The 18,248-nt window shown below is 43.8% G+C and overlaps 1 protein-coding gene across 1 annotated transcript in view; it reads left to right on the forward strand.

Moving 5' to 3' along the window:
• The first annotated feature begins 839 nt into the window (after positions 1–839).
• The window catches only part of LOC120025213 (TOX high mobility group box family member 3-like), a 30,446-nt gene continuing 13,037 nt past the window's right edge, over positions 840–18,248 (forward strand). Inside the window, exon 1 of the mRNA XM_038969682.1 lies at positions 840–889. Coding sequence (XP_038825610.1) covers positions 857–889 — 33 coding nt within the window. The 5' untranslated portion in view covers positions 840–856. The remainder of the gene's footprint in view (positions 890–18,248) is intronic.

Below are 18,248 nucleotides of genomic sequence, written 5' to 3' on the forward strand. Positions count from 1 at the left end.
GTGCAAATGGGGAAAGTGTCTCACAGAGGGAGGACTCATGAAGACACAAACTTCTTCCCCTCTTCCTCCCTGCCCGGTGTAGGCTGGGGTTTGTGCTGCTGCTCTAGCCCGGTCACAGAGAGGTGCATTGTGCTCTAGGGCCCAGCTGCTAGTGCATAATTCTTCATTCTGTGTCCCATTGTTCCTACCTGTCAGCATGCTTGTGTCTCAGAAGAAAGGAAGTGGCAGCCATTTTGCTAAGAGGGCTGTGTGTGTGGGTTTAGGGGGCTCGTCATGAACGCAAAACACAGCGCTGTTGCTATTTCTTAACTAAACTAAAGGACACATATTTTTTAATAGCTCATCTAGCTACACTTACCCCCTCCACTCATGCTTGCCTTTCACCAATCCAAAAAAACACAACTGCTCCATGTCCTATTGGTACTCTCCCACCATCTTGTTTTTGTTCCTTGGCAGTATCCTCCTCCCTTGGGTTACTTGAAGTTAATAACCTGCCAGAACATCTTGATACTTTGCTTTGTGATGCAAACCCGTGCTTAATTACCATCCCATAAGGCATGAATAGCCGGCCCAGATTTTCATTACCTTGCAGTGAATTGGCTATAACCTCTCGAAAGACATCTTTCTACTACGTGACAATAGAGCAATGTGGCAGAAATTACTCACCCAAGCAGAAACAACTAGGACTAAACTCAACACATAAATGTGAAAAACGTAAACGCAAGTGACACTAATTGAATGGATCTGTAAAAGGAAATATCTCTGTGACACTGATTTGACATCATCTTGGTACGAGGCCAGAGGTATAATGATGATCTGTTCTCTTCTCTTGCAGTTTGCCAACAACAACAACTACATGAACATGGCAGATGTCGCTGGTGGTGGTGATGTAAGTATCCCTTCTCCACTTTCCTCAACTATCCCTTCTCCACGTTCTGATCTCTTCTCCACGTTCTGATCGCTTCTCCACGTTCTGATCCCTTCTCCACGTTCTGATCCCTTCTCCACGTTCTGATCTCTTCTCCACATTCTGATCGCTTCTCCACGTTCTGATCCCTTCTCCACTTTCCTCAACTATCCCTTCTCCACGTTCTTATCGCTTCTCCACGTTCTGATCGCTTCTCCACGTTCTGATCCCTTCTCCACGTTCTGATCCCTTCTCCACATTCTGATCTCTTCTCCACGTTCTGATCCCTTCTCCACGTTCTGATCGCTTCTCCACGTTCTGATCCCTTCTCCACGTTCTGATCGCTTCTCCACGTTCTGATCCCTTCTCCACGTTCTGATCTCTTCTCCACGTTCTGATCCCTTCTCCACGTTCTGATCCCTTCTCCACGTTCTGATCTCTTCTCCACGTTCTGATCCCTTCTCCATGTTCTGATCCCTTCTCCACGTTCGGATCCCTTCTCCACTCTCTGATCCCTTCCTTCACGTTCTGATCCCTTCTCTACATTCTGATCCCTTCTCCACGTTCTGATCGCTTCTCCACGTTCTGATCCATTCTCCACGTTCTGATCTCTTCTCCACGTTCTGATCTCTTCTCCACGTTCTGATCCCTTCTCCACGTTCTGATCCATATTCTGATCCCTTCTCCACATTCAGATCCCTTCTCCACATTCTGACCCCTTCTCCATATTCTGATGCCTTCTCCACGTTCTGATCTCTTCTCCATGTTCTGATCCCTTCTCCACATTCTGACCCCTTCTCCATATTCTGATGCCTTCTCCACGTTCTGATCTCTTCTCCATGTTCTGATCCCTTCTCCATATTCTGATCCCTTCTCCACGTTCTGATCCCTTCTCCATGTTCTGATCCACGTTCTGATCCTTTCTCCACGTTCTGATCCTTTCTCCATGTTCTGATCCACGTTCTGATCCCTTCTCCATGTTCTGATCCCTTCTCCATGTTCTGATCCACGTTCTGATCCCTTCTCCATGTTCTGATCCCTTATCCACGTTCTGATCCACGTTCTGATCCTTTCTCCATGTTCTGATCCTTTCTCCACATTCTGATCATTTCTCCACGTTCTTATCCTTTCTCCATGTTCTGATCCCTTCTCCACGTTCTGATCCCTTCTCCACGTTCTGATCCCTTCTCCACGTTCTGATCCCTTCTCCACGCTCTGATCCCTTCTCCACGTTCTGATCGCTTCTCCACGCTCTGATCCCTTCTCCACGTTCTGATCCTTTCTCCATGTTCTGATCCCTTCTCCACGTTCTGATCCCTTCTCCACGCTCTGATCCCTTCTCCACGTTCTGATCGCTTCTCCACGCTCTGATCCCTTCTCCACGTTCTGATCGCTTCTCCACGTTCTGATCCCTTCTCCACGTTCTGATCCCTTCTCCACGTTCTGATCCCTTCTCCACGTTCTGATCCCTTCTCCACGTTCGGATCCCTTCTCCACGTTTGGATCCCTTCTCCACGTTCTGATCCCTTCTCCATGCTCTGATCCCTTCTCCACGCTCTGATCCCTTCTCTACATTCTGATCCCTTCTCCACGTTCTGATCCCTTCTCCACGTTCTGATCCCTTCTCCACGCTCTGATCGCTTCTCCACGCTCTGATCCCTTCTCCACGTTCTGATCCTTTCTCCATGTTCTGATCCCTTCTCCACGTTCTGATCCCTTCTCCACGCTCTGATCCCTTCTCCACGTTCTGATCGCTTCTCCACGCTCTGATCCCTTCTCCACGTTCTGATCGCTTCTCCACGTTCTGATCCCTTCTCCACGTTCTGATCCCTTCTCCACGTTCTGATCCCTTCTCCACGTTCTGATCCCTTCTCCACGTTCGGATCCCTTCTCCACGTTTGGATCCCTTCTCCACGTTCTGATCCCTTCTCCACGCTCTGATCCCTTCTCCACGCTCTGATCCCTTCTCTACATTCTGATCCCTTCTCCACGTTCTGATCCCTTCTCCACGTTCTGATCCCTTCTCCACGCTCTGATCGCTTCTCCACGCTCTGATCCCTTCTCCACGTTCTGATCCTTTCTCCACGTTCTGATCCCTTCTCCACGTTCTGATCCCTTCTCCACGCTCTGATCCCTTCTCCACGTTCTGATCGCTTCTCCACGCTCTGATCCCTTCTCCACGTTCTGATCGCTTCTCCACGTTCTGATCCCTTCTCCACGTTCTGATCCCTTCTCCACGTTCTGATCCCTTCTCCACGTTCTGATCCCTTCTCCACGTTCGGATCCCTTCTCCACGTTTGGATCCCTTCTCCACGTTCTGATCCCTTCTCCATGCTCTGATCCCTTCTCCACGCTCTGATCCCTTCTCCACGCTCTGATCCCTTCTCTACATTCTGATCCCTTCTCCACGTTTGGATCCCTTCTCCACGTTCGGATCCCTTCTCCACGCTCTGATCCCTTCTCCACATTCTAATCCCTTCTCCACGCTCTGATCCCTTCTCCACGCTCTGATCCCTTCTCCACGTTCGGATCCCTTCTCCACGCTCTGATCCCTTCTCCACGTTCTGATCCCTTCTCTACATTCTGATCCCTTCTCCACGTTCTGATCCCTTCTCCACGTTCGGATCCCTTCTCCACGCTCTGATCCCTTCTCCACGTTCTGATCCCTTCTCCACGTTCTGATCCCTTCTCTACGTTCTGATCCCTTCTCCACGTTCTGATCCCTTCTCCACGTTCTGATCCCTTCTCCACGTTCTGATCCCTTCTCTACGTTCTGATCCCTTCTCCACGTTCTGATCCCTTCTCCACGTTCTGATCCCTTCTCCACGTTCTAATCCCTTCTCCACGTTCTGATCCCTTCTCCACATTCTGATCCCTTCTCCACGTTCTGATCCCTTCTCCACGTTCTGATCCCTTCTCCACGTTCTGATCCCTTCTCTACGTTCTGATCCCTTCTCCACGTTCTGATCCCTTCTCCACGTTCTGATCCCTTCTCCACGTTCTGATCCCTTCTCCACGTTCTAATCCCTTCTCCACGTTCTAATCCCTTCTCCACGCTCTGATCCCTTCTCCACGCTCTGATCCCTTCTCCACGTTCTGATCCCTTCTCTACATTCTGATCCCTTCTCCACGTTCTGATCCCTTCTCCACGTTCTGATCCCTTCTCCACGTTCTGATCCCTTCTCCACGTTCTGATCCCTTCTCCACGTTCTGATCCCTTCTCTACGTTCTGATCCCTTCTCTACGTTCTGATCCCTTCTCCACGTTCTGATCCCTTCTCCACGTTCTGATCCCTTCTCCACGTTCTGATCCCTTCTCCACGTTCTGATCCCTTCTCCACGTTCTAATCCCTTCTCCACGCTCTGATCCCTTCTCCACGTTCTGATCCCTTCTCTACATTCTGATCTCTTCTCCACGTTCTGATCCCTTCTCCACGTTCTGATCCCTTCTCCACGTTCTGATCCCTTCTCCACGTTCTGATCCCTTCTCCACGTTCTGATCCCTTCTCCACGTTCTAATCCCTTCTCCACGCTCTGATCCCTTCTCCACGTTCTGATCCCTTCTCTACATTCTGATCCCTTCTCCACATTCTGATCCCTTCTCCACGTTCTGATCCCTTCTCTACGTTCTGATCCCTTCTCCAACTTCTGATCCCTTCTCCACGTTCTGATCCCTTCTCCACGTTCTGATCCCTTCTCCACGCTCTGATCCCTTCTCCACGTTCTGATCCCTTCTCTACATTCTGATCCCTTCTCCACGTTCTGATCCCTTCTCCATGTTCTAATCCCTTCTCCACGCTCTGATCCCTTCTCCACGTTCTGATCCCTTCTCTACATTCTGATCCCTTCTCCACGTTCTGATCCCTTCTCTACGTTCTGATCATGTCAAGGCCAATAATGGAGATGTAGGGAAGTCAATGAATGAGATGAAGATGTCAAAGATAACTACTATTTTTCCCGACAGTGTACTGGCATACAAGCTATAGCAAATTATAGGCTACAATTGTTTTTAACGTCGAGTAAGGCTTTGTTGTATTGCTGTTAAATTGCTTCATACTTAGTAAGATTAGTCAAGTTCAATATAGAGCCCTCTCTTCTGAAAGACTTGTGATGTCTCTAGGTGAGCCAAGGTGAGGTGTCAGAAAGTTAGGGATGTAAACACCTGTTTTCCCTCGTGTTCCAAGACATGATCAAGGAACCTGAAGAGAAACACGTGCCATCACTCACTGTCTTGCCTGGCAGTTCCAATGCCTTGAATGTCATGTGGCATGACTTTAGACGTGTCTGAATGATCTGTGTTTGTTATGGTAAGGACACATAGAGAAGGTTTGGGACTACTTCTGATGAGCTGCCAAACTCACATTTCATGTCTCTCTGAGCGTTGGTGACAGGATTCGACAATGTGCTAAATATACCAGTGTAGTCGATCTCCACCCTCTCTCCTGCCCTGTCATTAGGGAGAAGTGCACCAAAAATACCCATCATCCATCCACAGTAGTTCAAAACAGGGCAATCTCATACTGTTTAGTGTACCATGGTGCTGTCTAAAGAGAGACTGATCTAGCCTGCTCTCTCAACCATGTACCAAGCAACCTCAGTATTGCCATAGAGAAGAGGAAAACAGATTCCTTTGTAATGTTACACATCTCATCTCTCTCCATGGTTGAGAAAGCTATAGTTTCTTAACTCATTACCTCAATGGTGATGCTACTCAGTCAAGCAGTTACAGTACAGCAGGGACTGCACAGACTGACCCAACTACAAAGCCTTAATAGAGTCATATAGGAAGATGTTCCATTTGCCAACACATTTTCTCAAACTAGGTGCATCCATCCTCCATGTCCAGGGGCTGCTGAGGCCAAAGAAATATAATTACTAGAACCAGCATCCTCATGCAACTCAATGTGCCATGGTCAAAGGGGCTTTTTTAAAACCCAATCTAGTAACTCTACTTCTATGGTCGAGGCCCTCTGTGGTGAGGCGAGTCGAGGCCACGCCATCACAAGCTGTTCAGAGAGCATTCAGCCCAGGCTGTGAAAGCCCAGTGTAGCTGGACTGGTTAGGTGGGGGCTGGTGGGCGGGTGGTAGGGGGAGGACAGGAGAGTTAATAGAATAGCCAAGCAGCTCATTTGCATTTTATCAAAAGGAACAACTGTTTCCAGTGTTACGGCGCAGATGGCATTGTACTTCAGCCCACTTTTTGTGTGTGTGTGCGTGCGTGCGTATGTACATGTAAAGAGAGAAAGATTTTTAAAATTCTGAGTGTAACCACAGGCAGAGCACAGATTATTTATTTTTTCTAATGAAAAAAAAGGATTGGAGTGTGTGAAGTATTGTTTCTTGTAACCTGAACTGAGGAGAAATTTAAGTGACTTTCCACTTTGAGTTGTATAATTTCACACTAAAATGAGATTTCTCTCTACTGTAACGCTGTATTAATCAAGTTAATGTGACAGGCCTTGGCTCTGGGTGCACTGGAAGGGAAGGCTTCTGTACCAGCACCAGCCAAAATGGATCTGGCTCCATGATGAATGAGTGACTTTGACAGCAGCTAAATATATACAACTGCATTCTGCATAGACAATTGAGGCTAACGGTAATTGTAAAAAAAAAAAAACATCCAGTTCTCTTGCAACTCTTGTATAATACAGAACACTGAGTCATCTCTACACAAACACTACTGGCTATTTACTCACTGGTATACTCAAACTCAGAGAACATCTTTAAATTAGCCAATATGCTTATTCAAATAGATAAAACAATATTAGATACTTAGATGACTAGTGTATCAAAATAAACCAATATGCTTATCCAATAGATAAAATAACATTGAATATGTAGATGGCTGGTGTATCAAAATAAACCAATATGCTTATCCAATAGATAAAATAACATTGGATATGTAGATGACTAGTGTATCAAAATAAACCAATATGCTTATCCAATAGATAAAATAACGTTGGATATGTAGATGACTAGTGTATCAAAATAAACCAATATGCTTATTCAAATAGATAAAACAATATTAGATACTTAGATGACTAGTGTATCAAAATAAACCAATATGCTTATCCAATAGATAAAATAACGTTGGATATGTAGATGACTAGTGTATCAAAATAAACCAATATGCTTATTCAAATAGATAAAACAATATTAGATACTTAGATGACTAGTGTATCAAAATAAACCAATATGCTTATCCAATAGATAAAATAACGTTGGATATGTAGATGGCTGGTGTATCAAAATCAACCAAAACGTCATATGCAAAAGATAAAATAACATTGGCTATTTACTGTAGATGGCTGGTGTGTTATTACCTTCTGCACTTACAGAATGAGATAAGATGACCTTGGTGTGCTCCTGTTAAAACACCCATCCTAACAGGGAGGCTTGACTGCTCTCCTTAGAGAGCATGATACTGTACAGTGGGATTCAATTCCACTCAGCGGTGGGTATCACTTCTCCCTTCCAATCAAATTAGACAGGAGTAATGATCTATGTAGAAATGGATTTGAGATGGTTACAAATTTGAAATGTTGATTGCGGGCCCACCGTGATGTTATCATTTGAGTAGCTTTATGCTCCGCTGCCTCGCTAGATGTTGGAAACTGGAGTCTCAATCCTGGCTCTATTGATCCCGGGGCCTATTATATTCAGTAATTGCATGGCTCTGCCTTTAACAAGTCTTGGTTATTGCATCAGTGAATTGGATTACAGAAGTTTATTGAAAGGCTGGCGATATTGCCTCAAAAGCTTTTTCTTGCTGCTGTCTTCGATATTGGGAGTGAGAACACCATACATGTTCTAGATAGAAGGAATATGAGAGAGAGTGGAGTCCTTGATGGTTCACAGAAACACATCAGATCAGAAGCATCTGAAACTCAACCATTAATCATCTCATGCTTTTCCTGAACATTTCCATAATCCTTGCCTGTTAGCTCCAATAGTCAACACTTTAGCAGTGAGCCAATGTGTTTGTCATACATCTAATGGCCTTTTCACCATGCACGTAATGCTGCCTGTGTATTAACAACACACTCTATCATACAGCACTAGGGGCTCTGTGGCTGCTTGGGAGATTCCCTATACATCTGCCCAGACATGCTGGATTGATCTGGTCTGGCCTCAGCTCCCTCTTACAAGCCCTGCTCTGCCCCCTATGCCATCGGACCCTCCGCCTGCCCATGGAACAACCCGTCACACATGCAGGCACACATAACACATTACACACACAACACACACACACACAGTGACCGACATGGACACACACACACAAACATGAAGCCAGCATCTGGTTTGCTTGGCACTTGGCTGTGCTGAGCTTTCATAACAATTTAAATGGATAACCAGGCTGCTGATGTGAAGGAAGTGGATTGTGCATCTCTTAATCTGAGATCAGAGCCCTTCTAAGCTGCTCCTGGTGCAGAATTAGCCAGGCTTTATGTGAAGTGACACCAGGCAGTAATGCTGCAATGCTGTAACAGTGTGTTACTCTCTGGGCTCCACCAGCCATCCATCCATCCAGCCAGGCAGGCAGGCAGGCAGAGAAGCACTCCTAGTCTGGCACCTCTCCCCTGAGGAAGAGAGGCCTGCCCTGCACTGACAGCTAACACACTTCCTCCGTACCCCAGACGAGCCTTAGCTAACTTCATGTCTCAATTTTCAGCTCCCAACTTGTGCAGATGTTAATTTGGATCATCATTATGGACGGGAGATGAGGAACACAACCAGTCTTTGATAGCGATCTCACTTCCTCTCTCCCTCCCTCCCTCCCTCCATTACACTATTTATCAGAAACTAGGAAAATAACAGTCCTCTATTCCTGCCCTCCAGGGGCAGATCTGTTTATCTTGAAGGTCACAGTCACATTTGCTCTGTTTTACTATAAAAATGGAACTCACCTTTGCTCACCTTCATCTAAGGGAAGGCTGTCTCAAACCTCATCCTGCTTGCCTCTATAATTCAGGCCACAATGCCTCAGCCTACGGTCCAACATACCTATCCAGCTCGGTTCACTGTCCTGGTTTAGCTTCTTCCACACAGATCTTGGCAAGTTGTACCCATATGAAAAGGTCAGAGAGTAATACAAATGAATGTAATGGCATTGTCCTTTTTTCCTTCCCTAAAGTATCCTTCTGAGGCTTGTGAAACCAGCCAAACAAACAGAGAAGCCCTTTTTACTGCACATCATTCTTCTCTAATGACAGGTTCAGATTGGTAATGAAGCCTGTGATGATGATGTTCTCTCCTGATCACTGCCATGTGGCCCTGGCTGTAGCTCTACACCGTTGAGTCATGACAGTTCCCTTTTTACACTATTTATGTTTTAAACACTTTGTGTTTTCATTGTTAGGCACGGAGACAAAACATGTTAGGCGGCAGGTAGCCTAGTGGTTAGAGCATTGGACTAGTAACCAAACGGTTGCAAGGTTGCAAGATCAAACCCCTGAGCTGACAAGGTAAACATCTGCCGTTCTGAACAAGGCAGTTAGCCTAAGAACAGTGGGTTATCATTGAAAATAAGATTTCTTTCTTAACTGACTTGCCTAGTTAATTAAAATAAAATAAATGTTCCAGTGCTTTTTCGGTGGCGTTAACATTAAATAAGTTGGCAGTAGTCGAGTAGAGCACAGTACATGGTTGTTTAAATCTTTCTGCAATTTATCCTGCTCTCCTCTACACTCTTAGAAAAAATATATACAGTTTTTGAGTTGAGTTTATTTTTACAGGGACAGTGCACATTAATCAACGTTTCAGTAAAAGTGCCGGTTTTAGCCAGCCGGCTAATTTTCAACCGCAGTCCCTGGGCAGGTTATTAAAAACAATTACAATATAGACAATAGCAACATAGAACAAGACATAGCAACATAGGACAAGCAAGACGTAGCATACAGACAGAGCAACATAGAACAAAAAGCAGCAAGACAAAATTCATAAAAGCGACAAAGTGTTTCCACACCTCACCATACAGACAACAGACATGGAAAGCGGCAACACACAGCTAGGGACCATGTTCACAAATCTGATTGACCTTTAGCCATGTCTTCAAGCATTTTGTGAAAGTGTGATATGTGGTGCAGTTATGTGTGTCTGATGGCAGTGTATTCCAGACATGGGAAGCTCTCACAGAAAAAGCGGATTTACTAAAGGTGCTTTTCCTTAGGGGAACTACACAGTCACCTCTCATGGCAGACCTTGTGGATCTGCTGCCATATGTTTGGGTTTTCTGTTTAACAAAAATACTGAGTGGAGGGGGAGCCAAGCCATTTAGGATCTTGAATACAAGACATGCATCGGTGTATTGCACAAGATTTTTCCAACTCAGGAGCTCATGCTTTCTGAGGATGTGACAGTGATGATGGCTATTGGGCTTCCTATCAAGCACTTTGAGAGCCTGTTTGTAGACAGACTGAATAGGTCTTACTGTTGTACAGCAAGCTTGGGCCCAACTAGTCAAGCAGTATGTTAAGTGGGGGAGTATCATAGATTTGAAGTACAGTTTTGCTACCTCTGTAGTCAAACAATTTCGTATAAATCGGAAATTAGCTAGGTTGAATTTGGTTATTTGAATTACCTTTTTCACATGCTTTTTAAAAGAGAGGTTGGAATCAAGTATGATGCCAAGGTACTTAAAATCAGATACCACCTGGAGCTTCTCCCCTGACACATAGACATCTGGCTCAGTAGCATCTGTTGCCCTCTTTGTGAAGAACATGCAAACAGTTTTTTTCACATTGAGATGCAAACACGAGTCACTGAGCCACTTTGTAACCTGGACCATTACAGTAGTGAGTTCTTGTGCAGCTTGTTGTTTGCTCTTTGCATGCACATATATCACTGTATCATCTGCATACATTTGAACTTCAGACCCAGTACAGACAGAAGGCAGATCATTAATGTACAGGCTGAACAGGAGGGGCCCCAGTATTGACCCTTGGGGCACGCCCACATCATAGCTAAGAGTGGGCGACAGCTCATTGCTCACTCTGACACACTGAGTTCTGCCTTCAAGGTATGATTTCATCCATCTCAAGGCATCGGGGGAAAAGTTGAACTTGGACAATTTTGTGATGAGAATCTCATGGTTAACAGTATCAAAAGCCTTCCTTAGGTCCAGAAACACAGCCCCAACAACGCCCCCTTTGTCCATCTTGGACTTCACATTTTCCAGAAGAAAGCAGTTGGCCGTTTCTGTGGAGTGTTTCGCTCTGAAGCCAAACTGCATGGAATGTAATGTGAAGGGGCTGTTGTTGAGGTGGGCAATCAGTTGTTCTGCTACACACTTTTCAACAACCTTTGACACCACAGGTAGTATACTAATGGGCCTGTAGTTACTCACGTCAGCAGGGTCGCCTGATTTAAAGATGGCCGTTATTATGGCCGACTTCCATACCCTTGGAAACACCCCGAGACCAATAGATGTGTTGGTGACCTTAGTAATGGGGCCAATGAGTGACTCTTTGTAGTTTTTAAGAAAGGTAGAGTCCATCCCAAACACATCTTTGGCTTTAGAGTTCTTTAGTGAGCTAATCACCTTTTCCACCTTTGACTCAGAAACCTCCCTTATGATGAAGACAGGTTGAGCATCATTTACTAGCACTGAGCCCAAGAAACCAGTGGAGGGGTTCTGTGTCAGTACCCTGACAGAGTCAATAAAGTAGGAATTGAAGGCTATTGCTATTTCGACTGCATCCTGTGTTAGATTGTTATTCACCATGATTTCTAGTCTTTTTGCAGTGTTACTATGGTCTTTCCCTGTTAACTTTTTTAGATTCTCCCAGATCAGTTTAGAATTTCCCTTTGCTTCACCAATTATGTTAATAAAAAAGTTTGCCTTGGCCAGTCTGATTTCTTTCATCACCTTATTTCTCAACATGGTAAACCTACGTCTGTCATGCTCTAATTTGGATTTTAGGGCTATTTTTAGATAATAATCTCGTTCTTTCATCAATTTCCAGATTTCTCCATTTAGCCAAGGAAGAGTGCTCTTTTGGCCAGGTTTGGATTTGATTTTCTTTAGGAAACCATTTAATGTAGTCTGGATTGTGGATAGAAAAACTTGACTATCAGCTTCCACGTCTGCATAGGACAAGAGATCATTCCAGTTAATTCCCTTAATTGCGTTTTCAAAATAGCTTAATTCACTCTTAGGTATTCTTAGTTGATCAGGCTTTCTAACAATAGAGAGGTTAAACCTGCTCTTAGACAGCTTTCTGGCTATAAGTGTCAGATTATGATCAGATAGCCCAGTAACCATATTGAATGATTTAGTCACTCTCTCTGGTTTATTACTGAACACCAAATCAATCTGTGTTTTAGAGCAACAAGTCACCCTGGTTGGCCCTTTAACTAGCTGTGTAAGGTCAAAGGTATTAGTGATCCGTTTGAGGGTTTTCCTACAACACTTGTCTTCATAATTAATGTTAAAATCTCCCATTAAGATGACCTCTTTCCCAAAATCACATTCCCTAAGCATGTTATTAAACTGATCAAAAAACACACTTTTGGTGGAAGGTGGCCTATACATTCCAATGAGGGTAAAAGACATTTGGGGAGACAGTGTAATGTTCAGGCCAATACATTCTAGTTCATTATCACATGACCACTCAATTTGTTTACATCGGATATGTTCTTTAATGTAAATCATCACACCCCCTCCTCTTCCTTCAGTCCTGTCTCTCCTGAAAACATTGTAGCCAGGCACAATCAAAGCAGCAGATGGAGAGTTTTTATGGAGCCATGTCTCTGAGAGGCAGAGAAAGTCAAGGTTGGAGTCTGTGAGTAGATGTTGAATTTGATCACTTTTTGGAATGACACTACGAATGTTCAAGTGCCCCCCTAGTAGTCCCTTGGGCTTAGCTCGTGGGTCCCAGATGACTCGAGAGTGATTGACACATTGAAAAAAGTTAAATTTTCTGTGTTTTCTGACGGCTGGGTTTAGGCCGTTTTGTTTCGTTTTGATTAGGGGCAGTTCGGTAGCGCAATTAACAATCCCTCCCGCCTGCACTGGATGCGGGGAACTAATTAAAACAGCTTGCGTACCAGAAGCAGAGTCAGGGATCGCATATAGCGACTTTGGTATGTTTGAAGAGTCAAAATCTATCCTGGAGCCGGGTGAGTCGAGAGAAACCATAGGACCATAGCACTCACCCACTTCCACAGCGGCGACGATCAGTGGACGAGGCCATCCACCGCTTTCCACTCCGGTGCGTATCGCTGGCTCGGTGATGTTGGGCCCAGGATTGAGTTGCACATCCCCGGAGAGCAGGAGGGTAGTGAACAGGTAGTTTAACAGTTTCCGATAAATGTTGGACTTGTGTTTGTTGCGCCTAAGCGGTTCAGTAGAATAAGGAGCGAGGTAGACTTGGCCATTATTCAGAACATTATGGTATGCTGTGTACTGTCCGCTCCCGTGGAACGGTGAACCAATGTGTTTGGTGTTAATATTCTCCGGTAGTAGACTGATTGTGTCATCCCAGCAAGGACGCACTGAGATTATCAGTAGAGCAGCTACATAACTGACAATCATGGCAGAGTACTGGAGATAAAACACATAATTGCGCTTTAACTCTTTGCATGAGTTACTTAGCTGGGGTCGGCGTACACCTGATGGTTTAGATAAAATTACAGCATTCGAATGAGAAGCGGCACCTGCCGCACCACCCTGTCTTCTGTCCGCCATTTTGCCGGTTGTCCCAGTGCCCAGTTGAAGTCGGAAGTATACATACCTTAGCCAAATACATTTAATCTCAGTTTTTCACAATTGCTGACATTTAATCCCAGTACAAATTCCCTGCCTTAGGTCAGTTAGGATCACCACTTTATTTTAAGAATGCGAAATGTCAGAATAATAGTAGAGTGATTTATTTCAGCTTTTATTTCTTTCATCACATTCCCAGTGGGTCAGAAGTTTACATACACTCAATTAGTATTTGGTAGCATTGCCTTTAAAATGTTTAACTTGGGTCAAATGTTTCAGGTAGCCTTCCACAAGCTTCCCACAATAAGTTGGGTGAATTTTGGCCCCTTCCTCCTGACAGAGCTGGTGTAGCTGAGTCAGGTTTGTAGGCCTCCTTGCTCGCACACTTCCACACGCTTTTTCAGTTCTGCCCACACATTTTCTATAGGATTGAGGTCAGGGCTTTGTGATGGCCACTCCAATACCTTGCCTTTGTTGTCCTTAAGCCATTTTGCCACAACTTTGGAAGTATGCTTGGTGTCATTGTCCATTTGGAAGACCCATTTGCGACCAAGCTTTAACTTCCTGACTGATGTCTTGAGATGTTGCTTCAACATATCCACGTAATTTTCCTTCTCATGATGCCATCTATTTTGTGAAGTGCACCAGTCCCTCCTGCAGCAAAGCACCCCCCCAACATGATGCTGCCACCCCGTGCTTCACGGTTGGGATGGTGTTCTTCAGCTTGCAAGCGTCCCCCTTTTTCCTCCAAACATAACGATGGTCATTATGGCCAAACAGTTCTATTTTTGTTTCATCAGACCAGAGGACATTTCTCCAAAAAGTGCGATCTTTGTCCCCATGTGCAGTAGCAAACCGCAGTCTGGCTTTTTTATTGCGGTTTTGGAGCAGTGGCTTCTTCCTTGCTGGCCTTTCAGGTTATGTCAATATAGGACTCGTTTTACTGTGGATGTAGATACTTTTGTACCTGTTTCCTCCAGCATCTTCACAAGGTCCTTTACTGTTGTTCTAGGAGTGATTTGCACTTTTCGCACCAAAGTACGTTCATCTCTAGGAGATGTCTCCTTCCTGAGCAGTATGACGGCTGCGTTGTTCCATGGTGTTTATACTTGCGTACTATTGTTTGTACAGATGAACGTGGTACCTTCAGGCGTTTGGAAATTGCTCCCAAGGATGAACCAGACTTTTTTTTCTCTTTTGATTTTCCCATGACGTCAAGCAAAGAGGCACTGAGTTTGAAGGTAGGCCTTGAAATACATCCACAGGTACACCTCCAATTGACTCAAATTATGTCAATTAGCCTATCAGAAGCTTCTAAAGCCATGACATCACTTTCTGGAATTTTCCAAGCTGCTTAAAGGCACAGTCAACTTAGTGTATGTGAACTTCTGACCCACTGGAATTGTGATACAGTGAATTATAAGTGAAATAATCTGTCTGTAAACAATTGTTGGAAAGATTACTTGTGTCATGCACAAAGTAGATGTCCTAACTGACTTGCCAAAACTATAGTTTGTTAACAAGAAATTTGGGGAGTGGTTGAAAAACAAGTTTTAATGACTCCAACCTAAGTGTGTATGTAAACTTCCGACTTCAACTGTTTCTAGAACCTTAAACGGTTCTTTGCCTGTCCCCATAGGAGAACCCATTTTGGTTCCAGGTAAAAGCCTTTTGGGTTCTATGTAGGACCTTTTCCACAAAGGGTTCTACAAGGAACCAAAAAGGGTTCTCCTATGGGGACAGCCAAATAACCCTATCGGAACCCTTTTTTCTAAGACAGTATAAAACCGTCCGCATGCTTCCCAACAGAAACAGTTCATACATATATTATGATGACATTTTGTGAAAATGTTGTTTGTTTTGGCCTCCGGCTAGTTTTTTTTCCGGCTGTTCATACACACATCATTTTTTATTGAGGCAAGCCAAATCTATCCCCCTTCGTCTGTAATTGGTCAACAGTAGGGATTGTTCAATGAAGTGTTTGTTGTCATTCAACGATAGACGACTTGTTTTCATGCACATTGTTTCACTTGAGAAATACTAAACTAAACATCCTAGTTAGTTGTAAAGTTGCGCGACTAAGATCTCCTTGGCAAAAACATCAAAATTAATGGGAGATTTTTTTTGTTGTTATCTTAGATTAATCTTAAATCAAATTAAAGTTTATTTGTCACATGCGCCGAATACAACAGTTATTCACCTTTCAGCTTACAGTGAAATGCTTATTTACAGGCTCTAACCAATAGTGCAAAAAAGGTATTAGGTGAACAATAGGTAGGTAAAGAAATAAAAACATCAGGAAAAAAGACAGGCTATATACAGTAGCGAGGCTATAAAAGTAGCGAGGCTACATACAAACACCGGTTAGTCAGGCTGATTGAGGTAGTATGTACATGTAGATATGGTTAAAGTGACTATGCATATATGATGAACAGAGAGTAGCAGTAGTGTAAAAGAGGGGTTGGCGGGTGGTGGGTGGGACACAATGTAGACAGCCCGGTTAGCCAATGTGCGGGAGCAGTGGTTGGTGGGCCCAATTGAGGTACCGGTAGTATGTACATGAGTGTATACTTACAGTGACTATGCATATATGATAAACAGAGAGTAGCAGCAGCGTAAAAAGGAGATTAATTTTGAGGAATTCTATACTGGTTACGGCATCTCAAGATGGACTAACCAGTACTATTGCCATTTTTTTCAAATTTTTCAAGCGAATGTCTTTTCAAGGAAAGGTCGAAGGTATGCGAGCACACTAGTTTGGTTCACATAGTCGAGTTCTACTAGGCGCCCGCAAAACCGAAGCATGAGGAAGCCTTAAGCCAGAGTCCAGAGCTGTGATGAACATGCAGTGGCTTCTTCAGAAAGGAGGACTGATTGAACAGCTGTGAAACAAGCATCAGAAAGCATCAGAAAAGTGGTCTGAAACTAGGGGAACAGGAAAATACAACTCTATTAGCTGTCTCTGCCTCTGGAATTCATCAGTGCTTGTCAAGACAGCTGCCCTGAGTAGGCAATGAATTTATTTCAAGTGTCTGTGTGCCAAAGCAAGCAACAGAAACATTACTACTCTCTAATCAAGGACTAAGCTGGCATATTCGCTCTGCTGCCACTGCCTTAGGTGTTTTCATTGCCTGTAAGAGAGAGATCGAAAGAGAGAGAGAAATAGACAGAGAGAGAGAGAGAGGCTGATGGACTTCTGTTCTGCCTCCCCTCTAAGCTTGTCCTGGTAAAAAGTGTATTAACACTGATATCAACACACTGACCTAAAGCTAACTGAAATACTTTTTTCAACTCGACTTCAGACCTTTGATATTGAGGAAAGAGTATCTTCACTGCCATGCTAGTAGTGGCTGTATCCAATTGTGGCGCGTCCTATATGCATGTAACTCAGATGTGGTCATTGTGGGTCGCTATGTGAATACGTTGGCCTTTTACAGAGTGGCTTAAGGAATGTGCCAATGAAGACAAGACCAGCAGTCGGTGAACAGAGCAGTTGGTACCATTTCCAAGAATCCAAATAAGCTAATTAAGTGTGACCAAAAGCTTGAATTCTGCAGGCAGAGGGATTAGACTGTTTGATGAGCAGATTTAAGGGTTCAACCAAGGGGAACAATGAGAAACCCTTCTGGCCAAGCGTAATATTTCTCAGAACATTTTCTTTAAACCCATGTCTCTGTGACGTGTATTTTCTCCCACTTCAGACCCAACATCCTCCATCCCTGAGATTAAAGGGCTTTTATCATGTATCCTCTCCTCTCTCATGATTTCTTAACTTTTTTGTAGTTGCTTTTTCCCCCTCTTCCCTCCTTACTTTGCTCAGAGTGGACTTTAATCGGTTTTAAGAAATGTTACATCTCTGTATGGTTATAGACAAGTGTTAGTACCACTCCACCGAACTTCTCCTCCTTTAAACAATAAATCCCTGAAAGGAAGGCTTCATGCAGGTATGAGAGATAAGAATGATTCCAACTCGGATTGAAATGTTGTCTGTTTTGTGCGTCTGATTAAATCCCCATGGGAGCATAGCAGAGTTGCAGATATTCCTTTTTTCATTTGATTATAATTAATGGACATTTTTGTAGGGGTTGATACATTTTTCATAAGGAAAAATCTACTCTGAAATTTTGAAGTGGAAATTACAAACTTCGGAATCCTTTTTTAAACCTCAAATACACTCCACATTTAACATTTCCTGCATTTCCTGCACTCCTACAACAGGGTGATCAAATTAAGATCCTACATCTGTAACATGATCATTGGGATACATTATACATTCTTCTGGCCTGCACCTGATAAATTGGATGTGCATATTTGTCTATTTTTTCCATTAATTATAATCCACATAATAATTCACATGTCCTGTTGCTGCAGGATAATTTTCCTGCTTTAGAAAACTAGCTCAAATTAAGATCCTACATCTGCAGATAGTTTTAGCTAAATGTCACTATAAAGTATCTAGGACTGTAGCGACAGTACTGTTCATAAATTAATCCATTGATGTGGGTGTGTGCTTTTCCTTCCTTTTTCTCGCTCAGCCAACTTTCACTACTAGTTTCCTTTACAGTACACATGATCTGTATTGATTCACAAACATCAATCCAATGATATGACCGTGTACTTCCCTCTCCCTATCTGC

The sequence above is a fragment of the Salvelinus namaycush genome, chromosome 30 (assembly GCF_016432855.1).
Source record: "Salvelinus namaycush isolate Seneca chromosome 30, SaNama_1.0, whole genome shotgun sequence".
NCBI classification, from domain to species: Eukaryota; Metazoa; Chordata; class Actinopteri; order Salmoniformes; family Salmonidae; genus Salvelinus; species Salvelinus namaycush.